At 40.2% G+C, this 20,341-nt stretch overlaps 3 protein-coding genes across 5 annotated transcripts; all 3 read left to right on the top strand.

Annotated features, from left to right (window-relative positions):
- Positions 1-1,129: 1,129 nt before the first annotated feature.
- On the top strand, positions 1,130-4,147 carry LOC103985530 (uncharacterized). 2 transcript variants are annotated; one of them, XM_009403255.3, is made up of 2 exons: positions 1,130-2,042; positions 3,856-4,147. In XM_009403255.3, exon 1 carries the CDS (start codon positions 1,538-1,540, stop codon positions 1,997-1,999), a length of 462 nt encoding a protein of 153 aa, XP_009401530.2. In that variant the 5' UTR covers positions 1,130-1,537; the 3' UTR covers positions 2,000-2,042; positions 3,856-4,147. The 2 variants fall into 2 exon arrangements, with proteins under 2 accessions (XP_009401530.2, XP_065006791.1); XM_065150719.1 differs by having other exon boundaries at positions 1,131-2,042; positions 3,913-4,147.
- A 1,657-nt stretch (positions 4,148-5,804) lies between these two features.
- On the top strand, positions 5,805-10,960 carry LOC135637914 (probable polygalacturonase). 2 transcript variants are annotated; one of them, XM_065150799.1, is made up of 5 exons: positions 5,805-6,443; positions 8,057-8,177; positions 8,695-8,943; positions 9,129-9,282; positions 10,309-10,960. In XM_065150799.1, exons 1-5 carry the CDS (start codon positions 6,015-6,017, stop codon positions 10,832-10,834), a joined length of 1,479 nt encoding a protein of 492 aa, XP_065006871.1. In that variant the 5' UTR covers positions 5,805-6,014; the 3' UTR covers positions 10,835-10,960. The 2 variants fall into 2 exon arrangements, with proteins under 2 accessions (XP_065006871.1, XP_065006870.1); XM_065150798.1 differs by having other exon boundaries at positions 5,870-6,443; positions 10,258-10,960.
- A 2,001-nt stretch (positions 10,961-12,961) lies between these two features.
- On the top strand, positions 12,962-14,400 carry LOC135638326 (protein TIFY 10a-like). The gene is made up of 5 exons (XM_065151415.1): positions 12,962-13,302; positions 13,409-13,589; positions 13,667-13,884; positions 13,965-14,022; positions 14,106-14,400. Exons 1-5 carry the CDS (start codon positions 13,155-13,157, stop codon positions 14,251-14,253), a joined length of 753 nt encoding a protein of 250 aa, XP_065007487.1. The 5' UTR covers positions 12,962-13,154; the 3' UTR covers positions 14,254-14,400.
- Positions 14,401-20,341: the final 5,941 nt, after the last annotated feature.

The raw sequence follows: 20,341 nt of genomic DNA, 5'->3' as shown, positions 1-20,341 counted from the left end.
TCATTTCTAGGGAGTTGCAGTGCCACAAAGAGTTCATATGAATTTTCTATCACATTTTGGGATTTTAATCGAATAGGAAATGCAGTCAAATACAAAATTAAGGTTCTAGTTGGAGCTTTATAGGCTTGTTTGATAGGGGATCTGTACTCGTAAGATTCTTTCTAAAGATTCTAAGATGCAAATCCTAAAATTGCCATTATTTCTTTCAAAAATTTGATGATTAATTAAAAATTATGTATGGTTGGAGGATTTGCATCAATTCTATCAATTATTTCTTTTAAATTAGGCTTGTATGTACTCTAAATTAGTCATTCGGGTTGGGTACCCTATCAACATTTGGGATGCGACATTAGCGATGCCTTATCAATTTTTCTTATAATAATTCCTCTCGATATATGTGCTTGCAACTTAAATGAATATAAAAGTTGGCTTATACGATGCATTAAGCATAGAACTGATCGTGGAAATTTTTGATAAACTGCATGATAAAGTCAACTAAGTTTACTATTTCGTGAAGGAAAGAAAAACCTAATTGCTTATCCCACAATAGAATCAATAATGCCACAAGTTTCCGAAAAGAAAGGAGTTTAATGGTCGATCTCAATTCTTTATGAGTTATTGACGTCCAAATAATGTAATTCTAATACAAAAGAACTTCTTGGCTATTGTCCAAAGGAATAAAACAACATTATCATCCTTGTTAAGTAATATGAAGGCATCTCATTTTGGCTTGGGGGATGACGTGTCGCCACGGCACTGGCGCAGGTCCCGTGAGTTTATATTTAAGATTAGGTGGGGCTCAGCGACGCCTTAAGGGGTCTGCGTCCGTGAGCCAATGGGAAGCGTCGTAATCGTGATTGGTGTCTCGGAAACTACCACGTGGTAGTCCACGCTACGCTGATACCGTGGACACCAAGCAATCGCAAAATTGAAAGTGCCAGCTCATTCAGGCCTGTGTCACTTCGCACAGGGGATCGTCACGCTATGGTTACGGACTACAGTTAGCATAAGCGCCAGCTCAGCAGGAACACGTGGACAATCTTGAACCGCTCCAAGTGGATCCGTTGTGGGACCTTGTGGGTTCCACTTCCGCAGTCGCCAAATCTTACACGGCCTATAAGTTGTCCTCTCTGCGAGGGGAACGTGAGAGAAAGGCTGGGGCGCCCAAGGATTCCGAGGAGCTTCGCCGTCGCCATTCCCAAGTCCACTGATTCTGAGGAGGGCCAACGCAACGAGGGCGAAGGGCCACGGTCCAGAAATGTCTCTGGCTTGCGCGGCGAGGGTCGTGGTCGTGGCGGAGAAGGAACTGCAAGATGCCTGCATCGCGTGGGAGAAGGAGCGATAGCCCTATGCCTGGACTGCTCTTGATCTCCGATACCCCAAAGTTGCGTCGTTTGCTCCTCTTTCGAGCTTTCTAGGATATTAATCGCCGCAACTCCCCGAGCTTGTTACTGTTCGTTGAGAGAACGGTGTGACTTGCTCAAGTAGGGGGTTTGAAGTCGATTCGCGCTGAAAGATCAATATTAGGGCTTTGGCGATGTCGGCGAAGGTGTGGAGCAGCGAGGCGGTGGCGGCCGCCGCGGGGGATGCGAAACCGGAGCTGGTGTGGGCCACCTGCGCGTGCTGCGGACTGAGGGAAGAGTGCACGCCGGCGTACGTCGTAAAGGTACGGGAGCGATACAGCGGCCGGTGGGTTTGCGGCCTCTGCGGCGAGGCTGTCAAGTACGAGATTTGTCGCTCCGAGCGCCGGATCTCCACGGAGGAGGCGCTCAGCCGCCATACCAGCTTCTCCGAAAGCTTCCGCTCCGCGGCGCCGCCTATCGACACCGCGGAGCACCTCATCGCCGCCATGCGCCAGCTCCTCCGGCGCAGCCTCAACTCCCCGCGGGCCACGCGCTCCACCCCCGGCAGCTCTCTCCAGGAGGCTGCAAGGGACGGCGGCGCCGACGCCCGCCGTTCGCTTGCACGCTCGGGGAGCTGCTTCTCTACTCTGGCTTAATGACACAGATGGGGCGAAAGCCTCATCATTCTCTGATCTGAAGGTAAGAACATACTATTCTTGGCTTCCTTCATTAATTAGATGTTATTCTTGAAATTAATGCACATCTATCCTGCTCTTAGAAAGTTATTATTACCTTTTTGTTCCTCGTGTGAAAAACTCTCAATCCAATCATTGCAACCATGCAGAGGGGAAAATGAACAAAACTCTCCTTTGCCATAAATATAAAAAATGAACTCTTGGCATATTCCTTCATCATGTAATATTTAACTTCACGTTACATCCAAAATTGTCATGTCTGGTTCCATCTATGTCACATGCTCCATGTTCATGGATGTTTCAGTAAGTTCCAAAAGTTTGGCCAGGTGAGGGTGTGGGGCTTTTGGAAGTATGTGGTTGGACAGGGAGGATGCTTTGTTGTTTTATGTTTAGGTAGGGGAGGCTTGTCACTTTGGACTATGGTTTCGTAGGTTGTTTTTATAGGGTGTTATCGGCATGGTGCTTGCTTAATAATGTGATTGCTAGCTAGAACAATCTGTTTGCTGCCATTGGCATTGCTCTTTGTAGAAGGGTTGAAGCTGAGGTAGGTCAAAGATTTCTGCAAATGCTGCTTTAGTTTACAAGTTTGACTTGGTAAATTTCGACTTTTTTGTGAATGAAGTTCTCAAAGAGATTGATAGTCCTCATATTATCCATTTTTGTCTTTCTGTTATCACTATCACTGTCATCACTATTACCATGATAAAAACAAGAGAAGAGTGTACCTACTAAATTGACACAATAATGAAAGATAATTTGATAAAGGACATATTCTTATGTTTGGCCACTTTTAATCTACCCAGAACAAGTCCATCAATCACAGTTGCACACATAAAGTTACAAATAGAAGCATATCTAACTCATTTAAAAAAGTACATGTTCACCTTTGTAGAGTTTGTGGAAATTACATTATATGTACTACCTCAAAATTACTGAAAGATTTTTAAATGTTCACTTCGAAAGGCATGTATACTTGTTTTACGAGATAGCATGTTGTTTGTATACTGGTGATGGTGAACATAAAACTTCTGAATATTGCTAACTATGCTCTATTGATTCCTCATAATCTTGGTTGTTCTTTGGGCTGTTAAGTTGTTCGTCACACTAATTTCTGGATTCTCTTTTGGGGCAAAAACAATTTTTTTTAATAATTGTTGTCCCATTTAGTTTCCATAGAGAACATGAGATAAGAAGAAATGTAAGAACAAGTTCTTGAAGGTGTTTTGTCAGCAAAATTTATATATAGAATCCTCATGTTTTAGCTTTATTATGCATTTCCAAATGACCCTCAAGTTATGCATGAACTGAAGGATAAAAATATATGTTCAGCTCAAATCTGATTGAAAATCTGTGTATGGGAAGTCTATGAAGATTCTTTTTCTGTTGCGAATATCCTTGTAGAAGATCATATTGTCTGAAAGGGGAAAATGGTGTGATCTCCATCGGAGAAAGTTACAAGGTGAAATAATTAATTTTGAATTGCATTGCTGTTTGGTGGCTATAGTTGGTGATTCTCTGATACTATTGTTAAAATATGAGGGTCTTTCTTCAAATGATCTTTTATCATTAATTGGTTGCTATCTCAATTTGCATGTAGGATTTGATGAATTTTCTCTAATTTGCTTGTATCGAACGAATTCTACGCAAGTCTTTTATAGTAGTGGATTTCTAGCACTCTTCATGGATAAATCTCAATTTGGAAAACCAAGTAACCTTTTGAGCAATCTATTGGTGTTATTTCTCCATCAGTAATGTATATCAAATAAGCAGAATGGTTTCACTCGGTTTCCCAAACTAATTCTTACTGCTTGTCTTAGGCAACTCATTAGAGGCAACTCCTTCAACATGCTCCTGAAATAATGCTCATCTCGTAGGTCCGTGGCATTGCAGAGCTTTCTTCTCTCCTTGCAGCGACGGCAGCAGTGATTCGAGGAAGACAAGGTGCCAAGTGATATCATTGGACGAGCCAATCACTACATCCTCCAGGTACCATGCAGTTAACCGAGTTGTACTTGTAAACACAATTTATATTAGAAGAGAAGAACATTGTTTCTGCTAAAGCTTGTTATGTATTGTTTCCAAACAAATAAAGTTTCTGATGTTGTTCTTTGTCCTGTGCAAAGACATTTGTATCCAGTGATCCTGTGATGCTAATTCTTCTCAATTCATTCTGTCAATGAAGATTCTCTTGTTAGATTTACCACCTGAGGGGACTCTTTGGCTCTGCTGACTGTTGGCTGTGCCACAATGAGATGTTGGACATCAACAAAAACATTTCACTGATTTTAGCAGATTTGAACTTCTTAGTTATTTCTCAAAAACAAATACTAGTCTAAATCAAAATACCGAGAAGGTGGTGGTTGCATCACATCTCTGGTATAAATTGCTCAACATCAAAGCCTGTAAGAACAAGCATCCTAGTTATTTAGGGTTTGGCTGCATCAATTTTTCCTTTTACCACCATTGAACTATACAGAAGAATTAAATCAAGTACATTCAAGTATATTTCTGCTATTATATTCATTATTAAAAGAGAGAACACAATCTATAGGAACTATAGAAGATTAAAAGAACAGTTTTATATAAATTTCTATTTGTCGGAATCATTGTTATCTTTTTTAACTCATGATTAGAAAGTAGACCATACTCTATTTGAATAATTGATATTAGGATCCAACTTGAAGATCAAAATCACTTATTATATAAGATGTAAAGCTTTCCTAATGGAATTGAAAAAGGAAGAAGAAAGATAAAGAAAATGACTATACATGAACCAAATAAAGCCCCACTGAGAAAGAAAAACCAGCTAGTCCTCCATCAAGCCACTAAGCAATGAGCTCCCTCGCAAACATGGAGTTTGTATGTGGAGGCAGTGGCTGGATGATTTGCTGATATCACATCCCTTCCTCAATCACCCCAGCCACCCACCCACCTTGATGTTTCATCAGCTCAAGTGGCCCTTTCACTTCCTCAAATGAAAGCTTCCACATACCTATCTTGTGGAGTACTTCCTACTCCAACCTAAACACATGATGGTAAGTGCTATGAGTTGCAATGTTCATAAAGCAGAACTAAAGCCACATGAAATCTTTAGGGTTCTGCCTAACTCCCACACAACACAATGCTGCAAAAACAAGCAAAGACTCTGAAACCAACCACACACATATATAATGCTTTGTGAGGATGGATGGATGGATGGATGGATGGATACATATAGAAGGCTCCTAAAATTACAGAAAGCAAAAGAGCATAGAGAAAATAGACATGACCCAATAATCTTCTTGATTATGATGGTAGAGATTTTTTTTCCTTGTGACTGAATCTATTATCTATGTATTATTATTATTAGATTTCACTGCAAATTCGAACAATTAAATAAAAGTGGTTGGGTTACAAAAATATTCCATTTTTATCAATATTTATTTCCACAAAGTTTGGAGATACCATATTTATCATGTAGATTTTAATACCACTTATGTAACCCTCTGAATATTGAGTGTCTAAAAAAATTAGATCAAATCAACCATGATTTGAAGTCTCTTTTTTGAGTTAAATAAATATTAATACTTTGAAATATCCAAAGCATTCTTATTATTCATCATTGTAATTGTTTAGAGAAAGTAAATTAAAATTCCAATGTCTCTACTTTAACAATAAGAGTTATTCTTTAGTTTCTGAGAAGCTTGTAACCGTTGGATCAATATCGTACGGTTGATACGAAGCGAATACTCGGATTCTGATCTCCTACCGTCTTCCCTTCCGCTTCACGTCCCGCGCTCCACTTTAATTGCCGGAACCCTTTCCTCCCTCGCCAAAACCCCACCTTTACCAGTCGCATTGTCCTCCGCATCTCCTCTCTCCACCCTGATCATGTTCTTCTCCCGGAGGTCCACCGATTGATCCCGGTTTCATCTTTGTTCTTGGGGGAAAGGTGGCAGATCCGATCGATTCCTAGGGCTTCCTTTTGCGCCAGATCATGGTGGAGGTCTCCTCCTCCGGGTGGAGATCGACGTTCCATCAGCACCCCAGATGGCTGATGGGGCTCCTTACGATGCACAGGACGCTGGTTCTGGCGCTCTGGGTCGTGGGGTTCTGTCTGGTGTTCGGATGGCAGGTGAGCTCCATTGACGGGATCACGCTCTTCCGGCGGAGGGTAGCGGTGGCGCGCCCGTTGCCGAGGCTGCGACCCGTGGCGTTCAATTTGACGGATTTCGGAGGGGTCGGGGATGGGAAGACGTTGAACACCGCGGCGTTTGAGCGCGCCGTGGAGGCGATTTCGAAGCTTGGGTCGAGAGGAGGCGGGCAGCTCAATGTGCCAGCTGGGCTCTGGCTCACAGCGCCCTTCAATCTCACCAGCCACATGACTCTTTTCCTCGCCGAGGATGCAGTGATTCTTGGCATCGAGGTGATCCAAATTCCAGCTTTTCTCCTTTTTCTTCCCGTTTCACTTGGTGTCATGAAGTTATAGTGGTTCTTTAGCTTGTGAGATTTTTCCCTTTTTTTTCCAGTTGCACAGTCATAAGGAAAAGAATAAACATGATCAAGTGGGTGAGTACTCAGCAGTTGTTCGAACATTGAAGTGCCTAAAAAACACATATTTCTAGATCCTAAAGCATCTGCAAGTTATCTTACAACGTCGCCTGCTGACATGACACTTAAAGGAGAATAGTTGTGATGAGAATTGTAGAATTTTTTTTCATTATTTTTCTATCCCTTGAAGCTAATCAATTGAGATGTAATTTTCACTGATTGTTCCAGATATCCTGTCCGGATGAACATAAATTAATGAAAGTATATCTGAGTAGTTACCTTCTTTTATTGTGCCATAATTCTATGAGGTGTTTGATTAGAGCCTATTGCACTTTATTATATATGATGTGAAGAGACAAGAACTTTACAGTTTTTTTTTTTCTTACAACAGAATTTTATTTTCATCCTCTCAAATAGGGAAGCAAAAGCTAGTGACAAGTGTTGGTATAGAAAGTCTATGGATTTTTTTTCTTTATGTGGATTGTCTTTCTTTCTTACAACAATTACTATATTTTCTGGGTTGCATTTGCAAGAGCTAATATTCTAGCTGGTAGCTTCCTTTTTCTACACCAAGTGCATTAGTGATTAGCATAGTTTTGTTGCTAGTGGGGAAGGAATTCCATGGACACATAATGCATGGATGATGATTTTTCTTGAGTTATGTTTGCTAGAGATTGTCACACCTGTTCGCTAAGGTGCATAGCTTTTATGTGAAATCATCGTCTGTACGTTTTTATCTAGTTGGATTGGACGTAATGTGTTAAATGATTTGCTTATGTAATCTAACTTAGAGATTATTTTGTCAGCTATTTTGGAGATAGAACATTGGAAGAACCAGGTAAATCCCAGAAATTCTTAGTATCATGTTTTCCTTGTTGAATGGCACAGAAGCACAATGTTTGGAGAAAGCCAAAATTATGTCATAAGTCATTAGGTTCTTTTGGATAGTTAAAATCCCTTGGCGTCTGTTTTATCTCCTGCAGGCCTCAATATGCTTTCATGGCGAATGGCATGTTCTCTTCTGGTATTTGTCACTGTAACTACATAATGTGGCTATTCAGAAGATTATACTGATGTTGCAATTGCAAAAACTAATTTTATATTTCACTTGTAGCATCTGATGATTATTTGATCTTATAAATAGCTCTTTCATAAGGAATGATCTGCACTGGATGACAATTCAAAGTAACATAAAGCTTGATATTGGTTATTTCATCTTAAATTGAGTTGAATTACTGGTCAATTTATGGCTACATCATTAAATATTGTTTATCTAATGTAATCAATACATCATAGGTCTCAAACAGGCTGCCTGCCTTCTGTGTTTCATAGCATGTTAGCAATATATCCAATGACCTTAATCCTTCTTCTATGAATGACAGTAAGAATAGGATTTTTTGTATTAGTAGCTCTTATACACTATATATTTAGTTAAGTTGGGAACATGTTTGTTCACTTCTGTCCAAATTTTCATTGTTTCTCAATCAGGATGAGAGTTACTGGCCCTTGATGCCTCCTTTGCCATCGTATGGATATGGCCGAGAACACAAGGGACCTCGATATGGAAGTCTCATTCATGGCCAAAATCTGAAGGATATTGTTATAACTGGTCAGTACATTTATCTTCTTTATCTTATTTAATTCATATTTCATTTCTATTTTCTACTTCATAGTTAAAATAATAAAGTAAATCATCTTCATATAGAAAGACAAAATCAGATATTACTGTTGTGGTAAATAAGCCAAGTCATTTTATCGAGCAAAAGTCATTTGACATGATAAAAAATGGGCAGATGTAACTGGCTGAATATCCTGAGCTTGAGAAAATGAGATAAAAAGACTTTCACAGCATCATTAGGAAGATGAATTTTTACTTTATTGAGCTTGAGAAAATGTTTGTCAGTTCCATTTTAGCTTTTTGCAGCCTTTTTTAAAATACTACTCTGGTGACAATGTTCCCTTTGAAACCTGAAACCTCATAATAATTGATGCCTAATCTTGTTTATGGACAATTCATTGCCAATGAATTACTTAGGTTATCTGTTGACGTCTTTGAGGTTGAAGTAGTGTTGATAGGCGTTATGGATGACTATGCTTGCCTAAAGGTTTTTATATGTATGAAACAGGACATAATGGTACGATCAATGGTCAAGGTCAGGCTTGGTGGACAAAATACAAAAAAAGGATTCTCACATATACAAGAGGTCCTCTTGTTCAACTCATGTGGTCCAAGGATATAGTCATTTCCAACATTACACTTCGTGACTCTCCTTTCTGGACGCTTCATCCCTTTGATTGCAAAAATGTGACAATTTCAAAAGTCACCATTTTGGCTCCCATTTTTGGAGCTCCAAACACAGATGGTATTGACCCAGGTGGGTATGATTTTATAGGCTTACTTTGGTCACAGTTATCACTTGGTATGTTTTGAACTTTAAAAGGATTAAACATTAGGGATTTTTTTCTGTTGCTCCAGACTCTGATTTAGTATTTCTTTTTGGTTATGCCTTTAGTAATTAATAAATTCTCACACCTGATTTTTTTTGGATGGTTTCTGCAGATTCTTGTGAGGATGTGTTGATAGAGAACTCTTATATATGTGTAGGCGATGATGCAGTAGCCATAAAGAGTGGCTGGGATCAGTATGGAATAGCATATGGGCGTCCATCTACCAACATAACACTTCGTAATCTCACTGTTCGTTCTGTTGTGAGGTAAGTTTTTCTTGTCTATCAACATGTTGTTAAATATGCATCTCTGCAAATTTATGAAATTGTACATCTATCTCCCAAAAGTTGCACTGTATTGTATTAGACCAATTCAACACAAGCTTCCCATCAGTTAATTGTCTTTAGGTGTAATAATCATAGTTCATTTATCAATGAAGTTTCTCCTTGCTGGAAATCTCAACTTGCGATCTTGTTGACGGTTTGAAATCGTCTACAGCTTCCAAATTTTGTGTGAACATCGAAGGCCCATCAGGTACTTCTGGAGTTTCCAAGTTAGCTAGTAGACAACAATCATTTTGACATTAACTCCAGAGAGGAGTGAATATTTAACCTATTCAATCAGTACATGTTTGGAGAGTGAATTTGGAAGCAGTAAGTTCACTGCATGTGCAAATTTCTGAAATACTTGTATCTACTGGTTTCGTGCAAACTATGCTACAAAGAAACTTGTTTTTCTAGGTCTGTCTGTTGTAAATTTATTAATCCTAGGGACCTGAAAAAAATTCATGCAACGTGGTGTTAGTCTTTCTGACAACCAACATAGTTGACCTGACATTAATATGACTCAAGGGAGCACCACTTCTACCATTTCCAGCCTTTGAAAATTTACTGATGTACTATTAGCCATTTAAGTGACCCTGATTTAAGAACAGCAGACTTGCTTACAAAATGAAAAAAAAAAAAGAAAATTCTTCAGTTGGGTTGTCAAGACTCGATCAATAATTCTTGTTTGAACTTTGAAGCATTGTAACTCAGATGTTGCTTAAGGAAGAAATAGTGCACCGATCTTGTTTTCTAGACCTAGTTTGAGGTTGCTATCTTTTGGTTTGACTTCTCCTTATGTGAAAGATTAGCTTTGCTCCATTTGGTTTTCTTACACTTAGTTTTCAAATTATCTGATCGTTCTGCATGCCAAGACAATAGATTCTTTCAGCTCAACTTAATTGTCTACTGTTTCAGGCTTTTCAATTGTTCTGATATTCTTCATGTAACTATATCCGTTGATGACAGTGCTGGAGTATCCATAGGCAGTGAGATGTCTGGAGGAGTTTCAAATGTCACAGTTGACAACCTTATTGTTTGGGAGTCACGACGAGGGATAAGAATAAAGACAGCCCCAGGAAGAGGCGGCTATATTCGCAATATCACCTATCGGAATGTGACTCTCGATAATGTTCGCGTTGGAATTATGATCAAGACGGACTACAATGAGCATCCTGATGAAGGCTTCGACCCAAAAGCCATGCCTATAATTGCTAACATATCCTTCAGTGGGATTCATGGTCAGGGTGTTCGTGTTCCAGTTCGGATCCACGGCAGTGAAGATATCCCTGTGAAGGGTGTTAGCTTCCAGGATATGTCTGTGGGTTTAACCTATAAGAAGAAGCATATCTTCCAATGCTCATTTATCAAGGGTCGTGTGATAGGGCTCATTTTCCCTTCACCATGTGAGAACCTTGACCTATACGATGAACAGGGGAATCTGGTAAAGCAGTCAGTATCACAGAACATCACCGACATCGACTATGACATTTGACATTCTTATTAAATTGGCGGTGGTACTGTTAGCCATTACATTGCTGATAGAACTTCCTTAGAAGCGTATGTATCAAGCTGTCCACTCCCATCTTTGGCTTGTATGAATAGAGGTTTCTTTTGTTCATATTGTTGGTGATGAAATCTTCAGGTCCTTTGCATGATGGTTCTGTGAACTTGCTGTCCTGCACTTCTCTTTGCCCCTATTCTTCCTACTGCAAAATGACTAGGGCTTCAGATAGCCATTGAAATTTTCTCTTTCTTTCATCTATATGATTATCCTGGCCTGATTCCCTTTTTTAATAGCCTTGATAAATATTCTGTCACATGAAGTGTTCAATTTGGGGCCAAAGTGGTATGCTTCTTTTTCTCTGTCTATATGCATCAGTTGTGCTATTATGGTCATCCAGGGTTATCTATGAAACTCTTTAGCATCCTTTTACATTCATATCAGTTGATTAAAAGTGGATGCCAATATGACTTTTCTGTACAAAAAATCTGGCACCATTGATGGTTGCTAATATGTTGGCTGTTGATGTGTAATGCAATGGTATAAACCTGTCTATTCTTTCTTGTTCAAAGACTAGTAGTGTCTTGGTGATCACTGATGTTGATCATCAATGCTGCTTTTTTGAGGCAATGAGTATCTACTGTCATAAATCATTAGAACAAATCTCAAAGTTAAAAAGCTTGAACACTCAAGATGCTATCTCAGCAGCAGCCACTCTGTAAGTAGAAATCTTCCTCATGGATTATTATTCTACTATGCTCATCTACTACTCTTTCTATCACTGTGTGGTACTCTCTAGTTGTAGAAATCTGTCTCATGAATTTGCAATGTTGGTGTGCATAGTTTTGGTTGCCTTGGTGCCTATAATTGAGTCACAACTCACTTAACTCAGATAAGTATTATCATAATTCGGTTCATGTCAGCTCGGGGACATCGGGGGTATTATCGTAGCTTCGCTCCCCTCGACCGGCACAATATTAGGTTATCTCTATCTCGAGGGGTTGCATGGCCGTAAAATCAAATAAAAAAAATTGGAAGAATTATTGACCTTGAACCCATCTAGTTGGGACTCTCCTCAGCTCAACAAGATCTACATTAGTCTTTACAGGAGTCTACGATTTCCATAAAGAATTGATCAAATCCTATGAACGAGGACTAATCCTCAAATCGATCACAATCTCATCACAGTTCCATGCACATGTCTTGACTTCCAACCGAGTTTGATTCCAAGTTGAGGTGCCCATCATACTCCACTGTCTCGAGCTGACCCATCAAGTTGGCACACATTCACTTGCTGGTGTGCAAAAACCCTAAAACTTCCAAAGGAGTAGTGGTGTGAATTGCATTTCTCCACTCAAAGCACACCCCATTCAACATGTGAAAGCTGACCACCTTAGAAATAGTCATACTTCTCCTGCCTTTTATTCAATACACTCACTCATATTTGCGATGTGCAGAATTCCAACTGTTTCCAGTGGAGTGGGGATGTCACTTCTCCAATCAAAGCACACCTCATTGACTATGTGAAGGAAGTCACATCACTGCAAAAACTCATCCTTTGGATTCAATCTCATTCCAAGATGAGGAGGACCACATCATGAGGATTTATTTTCCTCTTCACTTAATTTTATTAGCTGATACTTATTTTATGAACCTTTTAATTATGTATAAGTCTTGTAACTAAAACTTTGATAGGTTCCCCAAACAATCAATAATCCATTCATGCTCTACTATCAATGCCATCAATAAGCCTTAGCAAATTGTTCACCACTAATATTTAGTTGACCACCTCATTGACTAGAATATGGTGTAGAAACAATATTGATAGCTAGTGAAACAAAGTCTCTAATTCCTTTACCTTCCCTCAGAAGATTGGTGGTGGGTCAAACTCTCCACCCTCTTCCAACGCTTGCATTCTCCTCTCTTCTTGCAACTTGCGAGGTGTAACGTTGATGCTCTCCTCTGTGGCATGGCATACGTTTGAAAGCTAACGCATGTTATTATTATATGTGTCGGGCAATTGCGTCGTCGTCTTCTTTCGGTGGACTTCGTCCAATAAAGCAGAAAACGTGTTCCTTTTAAGCCTACATATATGTAATATATATCCCTTCTCTTTTAAGCCTCTTCTTCTTCTTCTCATCCTTCTCCTCTTCCCTCCACCACTTCTTCTTAAGAAGGGAGAAGAATCAGTGTTCATGGTGAGGCAAAGGAAAGCTTGATCGAGAAGAAGATATATCAGCAAAAGGAAGAGTAAAGACCAGCGCACAAGCAATACTGATTGGAAGCGGGGGAGAGAGAGAGAGAGAGGGAGATGGCAGAGATGGGGGGAAAGAGAGGGGAGAAGACTCAGTTCTCGATCACCTACGGCCTCTTGAGGCAGTACTTGAAGGAGAAGGGCAGCTTTGGGAGCATTGGCCTTGACATCATGGCCCCAAGGCCTCTTCACCACCAACCTCATGGTCAGATCTTTCGTTCCTTTCCATCTTATAAGGCTTTCATTCTTCTTCTTCTTCTTCTTCGCTTGCATGTTTTCTTGAATGGACTTGTGCTCTTTCTTCTGCTCAGAGAGGTACCGGTCTCCCACCACTTTGAGTCTGCTACCGGGTGTGGATGTGTCCACTGAAGACCACACCAACAATGGAACACACCAAACTGCTCCCAAATCCATGGAGCTATTTCCCCAGCATACCGCAGGATTTGGTTCCTCTGTCCTTCCCCTCAAGGAAGAATCTGCTTCAAGCATCAAGTATGACCCAGAAGAACTCCACAGCTCGTCTTTGTGCAGATACAGATGTTGACTCTAAATTGCTATCACTTCTTTAGGCACACAGAGAAGTCCTCCCAATTGACGATCTTCTACGGTGGAAAGGTGCTGGTTTTCGACGATTTCCCGGCTGACAAGGCCATAGATCTGCTGCAGATGGCCGGCAAAGAGAGTAGTGCAGCTCCAAAGCGTGGTCTCCCTGTTCCTTCATCCACTAATGCAGCCGAGTCCTCTACACAGAATGGCATGCCCAAGCCTACCCAAGCCAGTGCATCTGGTAATTCTCAGCACTACATGAAGTCTTGATCTTGATGCATGTGACAAACACAGTGCTGATGAGTTGCGTGTTGGAAACAGATATGCCCATAGCTCGAAAAAACTCCCTGCATCGATTCCTCGAGAAGAGGAAGGATCGGTGAGTAGTGTTTCTATCCTGTGTTACAAGTGTTGTGCGTTGTTGCAGTTGGACGCTTACACTGTCTTTGTTGATGCCTTCAGGATTAGCACCAAAGCACCATATCAAGCCCATGGTGGCTCGTCGGCGGCGGCGCCACCGGATGATGTCAAGCTGGAAGACGGCCAACCTTGGCTTGGATTGGGTCGGCATGCGGTGAAACAAGAACACAGTTCTGGGAGTAGCAGATAGCTTGGGAGGGATTCCACTGTCTTCAAACAACACAAGGGGATCAGACAATAAATCGATGTAGCCTCTCCATTTTAAGATCTTGTTTCTGAAACAAACTTCTCTTGCAATTTGTATGATCATGACAAGTTCTCATGATCTGCTACTTCATATTGCTCAGCCTCAGCAATGTTTCTTAGCTGACAAGTGATCACAGCAACTGCAATTCCAGATTTAGATGAAGGTGGTCAGGAACAGTATACAAACCACAAATTCCAGGCCTTCAATCCTGTCACATCTACTGGTTCAATCAAAATAATAGAAATGGTCAAGGATTGGCTTTGAAAACAATTAGTGATTGAATTGAAGTCTTGATGCACATGCTAAATAGAATATCATATATCATATACATTATTGATGGTGATGATGATGATGAGGAGGAAGATTTCAAACGCTTAATTTAAGATAAATAATTCAGATATACCATGCAGTGTCTTCTTCTAAGTTTGAGGGGATGAAATCATCATATTCTAGAAATTTTCTTATACCTAAAATATTATTTTAATAACAGCGTGCATGATTCATTTAAGCTTTGATTACAAAGTCTTCAGCATTCTAAAAGCCTTCATGATCTGATCAATGGTCACTTGAAATATGGATGACCTTTTCTTCTTTTCCTTTTGTATATGTTCCCATTGAAGATTGAGACTATGACTTCTTGGTGGATCACAAGATTTGGTTTGGAATTCTCGTGCATGGGCCACATTCTCTGCAAGGAACACGGTTTCTCAATCCCTTCCCACGTTTCCACCGGTAGGTTTAGACCTGAAGGGTTTACTTGTGGACGGAAGCCATGTTTGTCTGCTAATGGCAAGTCCGAGTGAGGGCGCTGCTGCCATTCCAACCGCGCACGCAACATCTAGAATTGGATTCGTGCGAGCGAGAGAGAGAGAGAGAGAGAGAGAGAGAGAGAGAGAGAGTGGCACTATTCTTAAACGAGTAGAGGAAGTTGCTTGGAAGTTTAATGGTGGGAGAGGCCAACGAAGGAAGTCGTTCAAAGTCAAATCGTCATGTTGAATATTCTATTGGTTGAATCTTCTTACCCATCATGTAGAATATTCCTATGTCATGACGTTGATGTCGTAGCTGCTCCGACCATCGGAAGTCATCATCTATACGATTCCATTCCAGCTCTGGGAAGTCTATGCTGGACATGCACATCGAATGGTTGGTTACCCCCCCCAAGAATAATGTCTGCTCATGCAAGCTCTTCAGCTTCTTCCACTCGAGCTCCTGCTCGTTCAAGAACATACTGGTCTTGATCAGTTCAGGCCCCATACCGACGAGCTCCCGGCCTCTGCAAACCAGCATTAGGCTACCGTCCAGGGACTCCACCAAGTACATGGTGTACCCGAGTAACTCTTCCAGGTCGACAGGGATAACCTTAGGCTTGAAGGAAAACCCATGGGGTTCCCATGCCCCGACCGTGCCGAGATAACTAATGGTGTAGAATTTGTCTCTGTGAAGGAATCCGGCGTGTCTATGTATGTCCAGGCCTTGTCCTCAGCTCGAGCGAAGGCCGAAGCCCTCCAAATGTTGCAGATCATCATGACGACGAAACCGCTGCGCTGCCTTCATCGGGGGCAGCAGAGAGTATGGCCTTGCGGAACAGTATGCGATGCGCATCCGGTAAACTGTACGTGTGTGGTGGCCGTCGGTCGATCGCGGTGCCGTCTGCACGTCGCTCCCGGTTCAAGATTAAGCCGGTGACTCGTCCTTGGGAGTCGCGAACGGCTGCGACGAAGGGTAAGGTTGTCACCGGAGGGAGAGGGAATTGGGCGCCGGTGAGTGGATTCATAAGGTGCATGTTGGACGACTCGTCCACCGTGATCAACCAACCATGAGAAGAACCGATACAGATCCTACGACGGATCATAGGAATAGAGAGTTCGCCATGAATCAGATCCAAGATGTCTATCGGGAGCTTCGACCAGTTCGCCATAAGAAGAAGAAAAGAAAATGCCAAGAAAAATCTTCTTTGAGTCTTTGATTCGTCAGTTTTATCTCCGCTTGAGTTTCCAAATTGTCACCTTTTGAGGGTTACACTGAAAATAAGTATTAAACACAAAATATTTGTGCTATCATATATTGGGATAGGATTATCCAATCAAACTAAACATGAATCATTATAGAAGGCCATGTTCAAATAGACAAAATTATTATACATATAATATAATAGGTTCATTACCACATTGGCGCATATCATATCACATGTATGATTATTTTTCTAATAATTATCTTTATTGATAAGAGTGTTCCATATTAAATTAAATAAGTTACCAATTATTTATTTTAAAACCATTTCGTTACGGTTAACCCCCTCGTCATGCCCAAATATTAGGTATACCAAATGTCACTACTCGAGCTTGATGGGCTAATTAGTCTATCAACTTCATTTGATCTAAACCATTGATCAAAATATTTAAATCAAAGTTGATAATAGTACACTCATCGGACCCTTATAAGTTAACACTTTCGATGTGGGACTAATCAGGGTGTAATCTGATTTGAGTTTTGCTACTTACTAAATTGATGCTAGAGAAATGGGTTAGACCATGCCATGCTTCATCGAGCTATGGGCATTGAGCCATGTTAGCTTGTTGCTGGACTTGATGATTAGAGTTAGTCGCAATCCATTTCAGCCATTGGTCTCAAAGAACTCGATTGGATTAGGGTTTGCTAACATTCATCTATTTTTCTAAAATAACATAATTTAAATATGAGTTTTTTGAAAATAAATCTAAACAATTATTTTTCATGCTCAATAATCTAATAAAAAACACGAAGACATGATCATCATTAAAATGTCTTCCCTCTTTTCTTTTTCAAATACCTTCATCATTTATATGAACTTTCACTAAAGGTATTATTTTATTTCTTAATATATACTCATTTCTTTTCAAAAAAAAAAAAACTGAATGGGTTGCTAACATTTGGCCCAAATACTTATAATTTTAAATGCATGCAACATTATTCCCATGGTATTTTTAGCCACCACTTAATCAACTTAAAAAGTCTCATAGGCCCTAAAGTGTAAGATCTAAATTAGGAATTACAATTGATTTGGTTAGAACTAATAATCATGATTTATATGGTTTTCAATTTGGTTTATATTAAATAAGACAAGGGTGAGGGTCAAAGATGGAATATGATTCTTGTTTAAATGATTTTGAAGGAAATTAAAACTGTCTTTCCAATAGAGGAAGATATTGTCCTATAAAATTTTCCTTGAGCCTACTCTAAAGTCACCAATGAGCAAAGACTACGATGATCTACTTAATTATTTATATTAATTTAAAAGATATTGAGTAGATTATCTTCATATGATATGTGAACTTATGATTTTGTTGGGACTCATATATTGAAGTAGAATGATATTCTTTGATTCTACTTTCTAAATGTAATATCACATCGATTTAAGTCTAGAAAGAGAAGTCCATTGCAAATGGAGTTTAAGAGAATTTATGAGAACTCGTGCATTACTAGCAAAAATTATGAATAGATAAGAAAAATATAAGAAGTAAAGACTATAAACACATGGGGATGGGGACAGCAAGAGAGATTAGTGAGAGAAGAAGAGTTAAGGCGAATCTATCCTATTTTAACGACTTATATTTTTCATTAATTTTTTTCAACTCATTGTATACTAGTTTGATAAAATATTTTGTAAAATTAATTACCTCATTGTTGACGGCTATAAAGGAATAATTTATCATGTTACTTCATCTTGATCTATTTGAGTGAACTCATGTTATTTTAAATATCTTTTTCTTTATTTAACAATCTTAATTTTTGAAGTATCAAGGCTTTATACAATAACATGTCATAAGTTTTCTTGACCCTTTTTTGGTTTTAGCTTTCTTGTTGGTTTATTTTTCTTAATGTATTTCTTCAATCTCTTCTTCACTTGAAACTTTTGAGTATCCTCAAAGTACTTCAATGCAATATCCTCAAAGTTCTTCGATGACCGCTAATGATTCTATGAGTTCTTTACGAAGAAGATTACTCAAATCTAACTTTTTGCCAAGCATTTTAAATTTAATTCATCAATTTGATGTTAGCGGAATTTTTGCCAAGCATTTTAAATCCATTGACAAAATCGATAAAACATGTACAAATGTGTTGAATCTCGGATTTTGATGATGAAGTCAATTGTCATTTGTTATCTAATCTATGTGTTGAGATAAGTGTGCAGGATTAACTACGATGAGAGTAAGACAAGCAGCAGGTGTTGCGCCGGAGTCAAGATCATGATCACGTTGGGAGTTCGAGAGTTCGACGGAAGTTCGGACGGTCGTCGGAGGTTCAGCGAGAACAGATCCGAGAAGTCCAGAAGCTTGCCAAGCGAAGCTCGTCGGAACTCGCCAAGTGGATCGTCGCAAAGTCCAGGAGTATGCCGGATGTCCGCAGAAGGATCACCGAGGGTTATCGGATGATCGACGGAAGTTGGCCGGAAACTCGCCGGAAGAAGCGATTGACGCATCGGAGCAAAGCTGCAGAAGTTGTCTTAGAGTTAATCGTAGTTAGCATGATGATTATGTTAGGATCGAGAGCACTAAGAGGGGGGGGGTGAATTAGTGCAGCGGAAATCTTATAATAATTTAAAAACCAAAAGCTGCGTTCGTTCAAAAACTATTGTGATGCAAAAGCAAATTCTCAGTTTGTATCTAAGTGCAGTTTGCGTCTAAGTGCAAATTGCGTTTAAGCGTAGTTTTGCGTCTAAGCGCAGTTTTGCGTTTAAACTCAGATTTACGTCTAAACGCAGATTTACGTCTAAACGCAGTTTTACGTCTAAACGCAGTTTTACGTCTAAACGCAGTTTTACGTCTGAACGTAGATTTACGTCCAAACGCAGTTTTACGTCTAAACGCAGATTTACGTCTAAACGCAGTTTTACGTCTAGACGCAGATTTACGTCTAAACTTTGAAACTCGTTTGTATACTCACAGAAGGCAGTATGCAGTTGAAATCAAGACGTAAACGTGAACTGAAATCTGATGATTGAGCGAGGAAAGCCGATTTACGTCTGAATGCAGTTTTACGTCTAAATGTTGAAACTCGTTCTTAAAATCGTAGAGGACAGATTGCAGTTATTAATAGGATTAAAATGTAAGCGTAAACTGCAAGGAAGCTCGTTCGTAAAAGCGCGGAAAACAGTTCTGCAGAATCAAACGTAAACGTAAGCTGTAATGTATGAAAATATGAAGTTACGTCTGAATGCAGATTTGGAAGAACAGCTCTTAGAACTTGTTCGTGAAAGCGTAGAGAGCAGTAGTGATGAGGGAGGTTTGCAGTAATGATAAAGTACTCGAAATTAAACGCAAACCAGAGATTTAGAGTGGTTCGGTCAGCCTTGACCTACTCCACTTTTGGCTTCCTCCACCGATGAGGTTGCCGACGTCAACTAGGTGCCTTCCTTCAATGGGCGAAGGCCAAACTTCCCTCTTACAATTTCTTCTCCTTTTGACAGGCTTAGGAGACAACCTTTACAGACCTTTCTCTCCTCACTTTACAATTGAAAACTTGAAGAACAGAAGGAGGAGACTTAAAGGCTTTACAACACTTTTGAGCTCTTAGAATCACAGAAAAGATCAAGATTTCGGTATTGGTCTGTGTCTTTTCAGTGCTGAATGGGTGGGGTATTTATAGGCCCCAACCCAATTCAAAATTCGAGCTCAAAACGATCAAATCGATCAAATCCCAGAATTCTGGGATCAGGCGGTTGCACCTCTCGACTGGAGAGGTGGCACCGCCTGGCAGAGCTCGAAGACTGAGCTCTGCCGATTGCTTCTCTCTGCCAGAGCTCGAAGACTGAGCTCGATGGTTGCATCACCTGGCAGAGCTCGAAGACTGAGCTTGGTGGTTGCATCACCTGGCAGAGCTCGAAATCTGAGCTTGGTGGTTGCATCACTTGGCAGAGCTCCAAACTGAGCTCAAGCTGATGCACCATTCTGCCAGAGCTCGAAGACTGAGCTTGGTGAATGCATCACCTGGCAAAGCTCGAGACTGAGCTCAGGCTGATGCACCACTCTGCCAGAGCTCGAAGACTGAG

Source organism: Musa acuminata, chromosome BXJ3-5 (assembly GCF_036884655.1).
Source record: "Musa acuminata AAA Group cultivar baxijiao chromosome BXJ3-5, Cavendish_Baxijiao_AAA, whole genome shotgun sequence".
Taxonomy (NCBI): domain Eukaryota; kingdom Viridiplantae; phylum Streptophyta; class Magnoliopsida; order Zingiberales; family Musaceae; genus Musa; species Musa acuminata.
Note: the sequence above shows the minus strand (reverse complement) of the source record. Positions and strands in the feature narration are given on the sequence as shown.

Excerpts from the sequence above, each read along its gene's own strand:
- LOC103985530 (XM_009403255.3), top strand. The coding sequence starts at position 1,538 with ATGTCGGCGAAGGTGTGGAGCAGCGAGGCGGTGGCGGCCGCCGCGGGG.
- LOC135637914 (XM_065150798.1), top strand. The coding sequence starts at position 6,015 with ATGGTGGAGGTCTCCTCCTCCGGGTGGAGATCGACGTTCCATCAGCAC. Across the intron at positions 6,444-8,056 it reads CAGTGATTCTTGGCATCGAG|GATGAGAGTTACTGGCCCTT; the intron begins GTGATCCAAATT and ends TTTCTCAATCAG. Across the intron at positions 9,283-10,257 it reads ACTGTTCGTTCTGTTGTGAG|GCTTTTCAATTGTTCTGATA; the intron begins GTAAGTTTTTCT and ends CTACTGTTTCAG.
- LOC135638326 (XM_065151415.1), top strand. The coding sequence starts at position 13,155 with ATGGCAGAGATGGGGGGAAAGAGAGGGGAGAAGACTCAGTTCTCGATC. Across the intron at positions 13,303-13,408 it reads TCTTCACCACCAACCTCATG|AGAGGTACCGGTCTCCCACC; the intron begins GTCAGATCTTTC and ends TCTTCTGCTCAG. Across the intron at positions 13,885-13,964 it reads TACCCAAGCCAGTGCATCTG|ATATGCCCATAGCTCGAAAA; the intron begins GTAATTCTCAGC and ends TGTTGGAAACAG.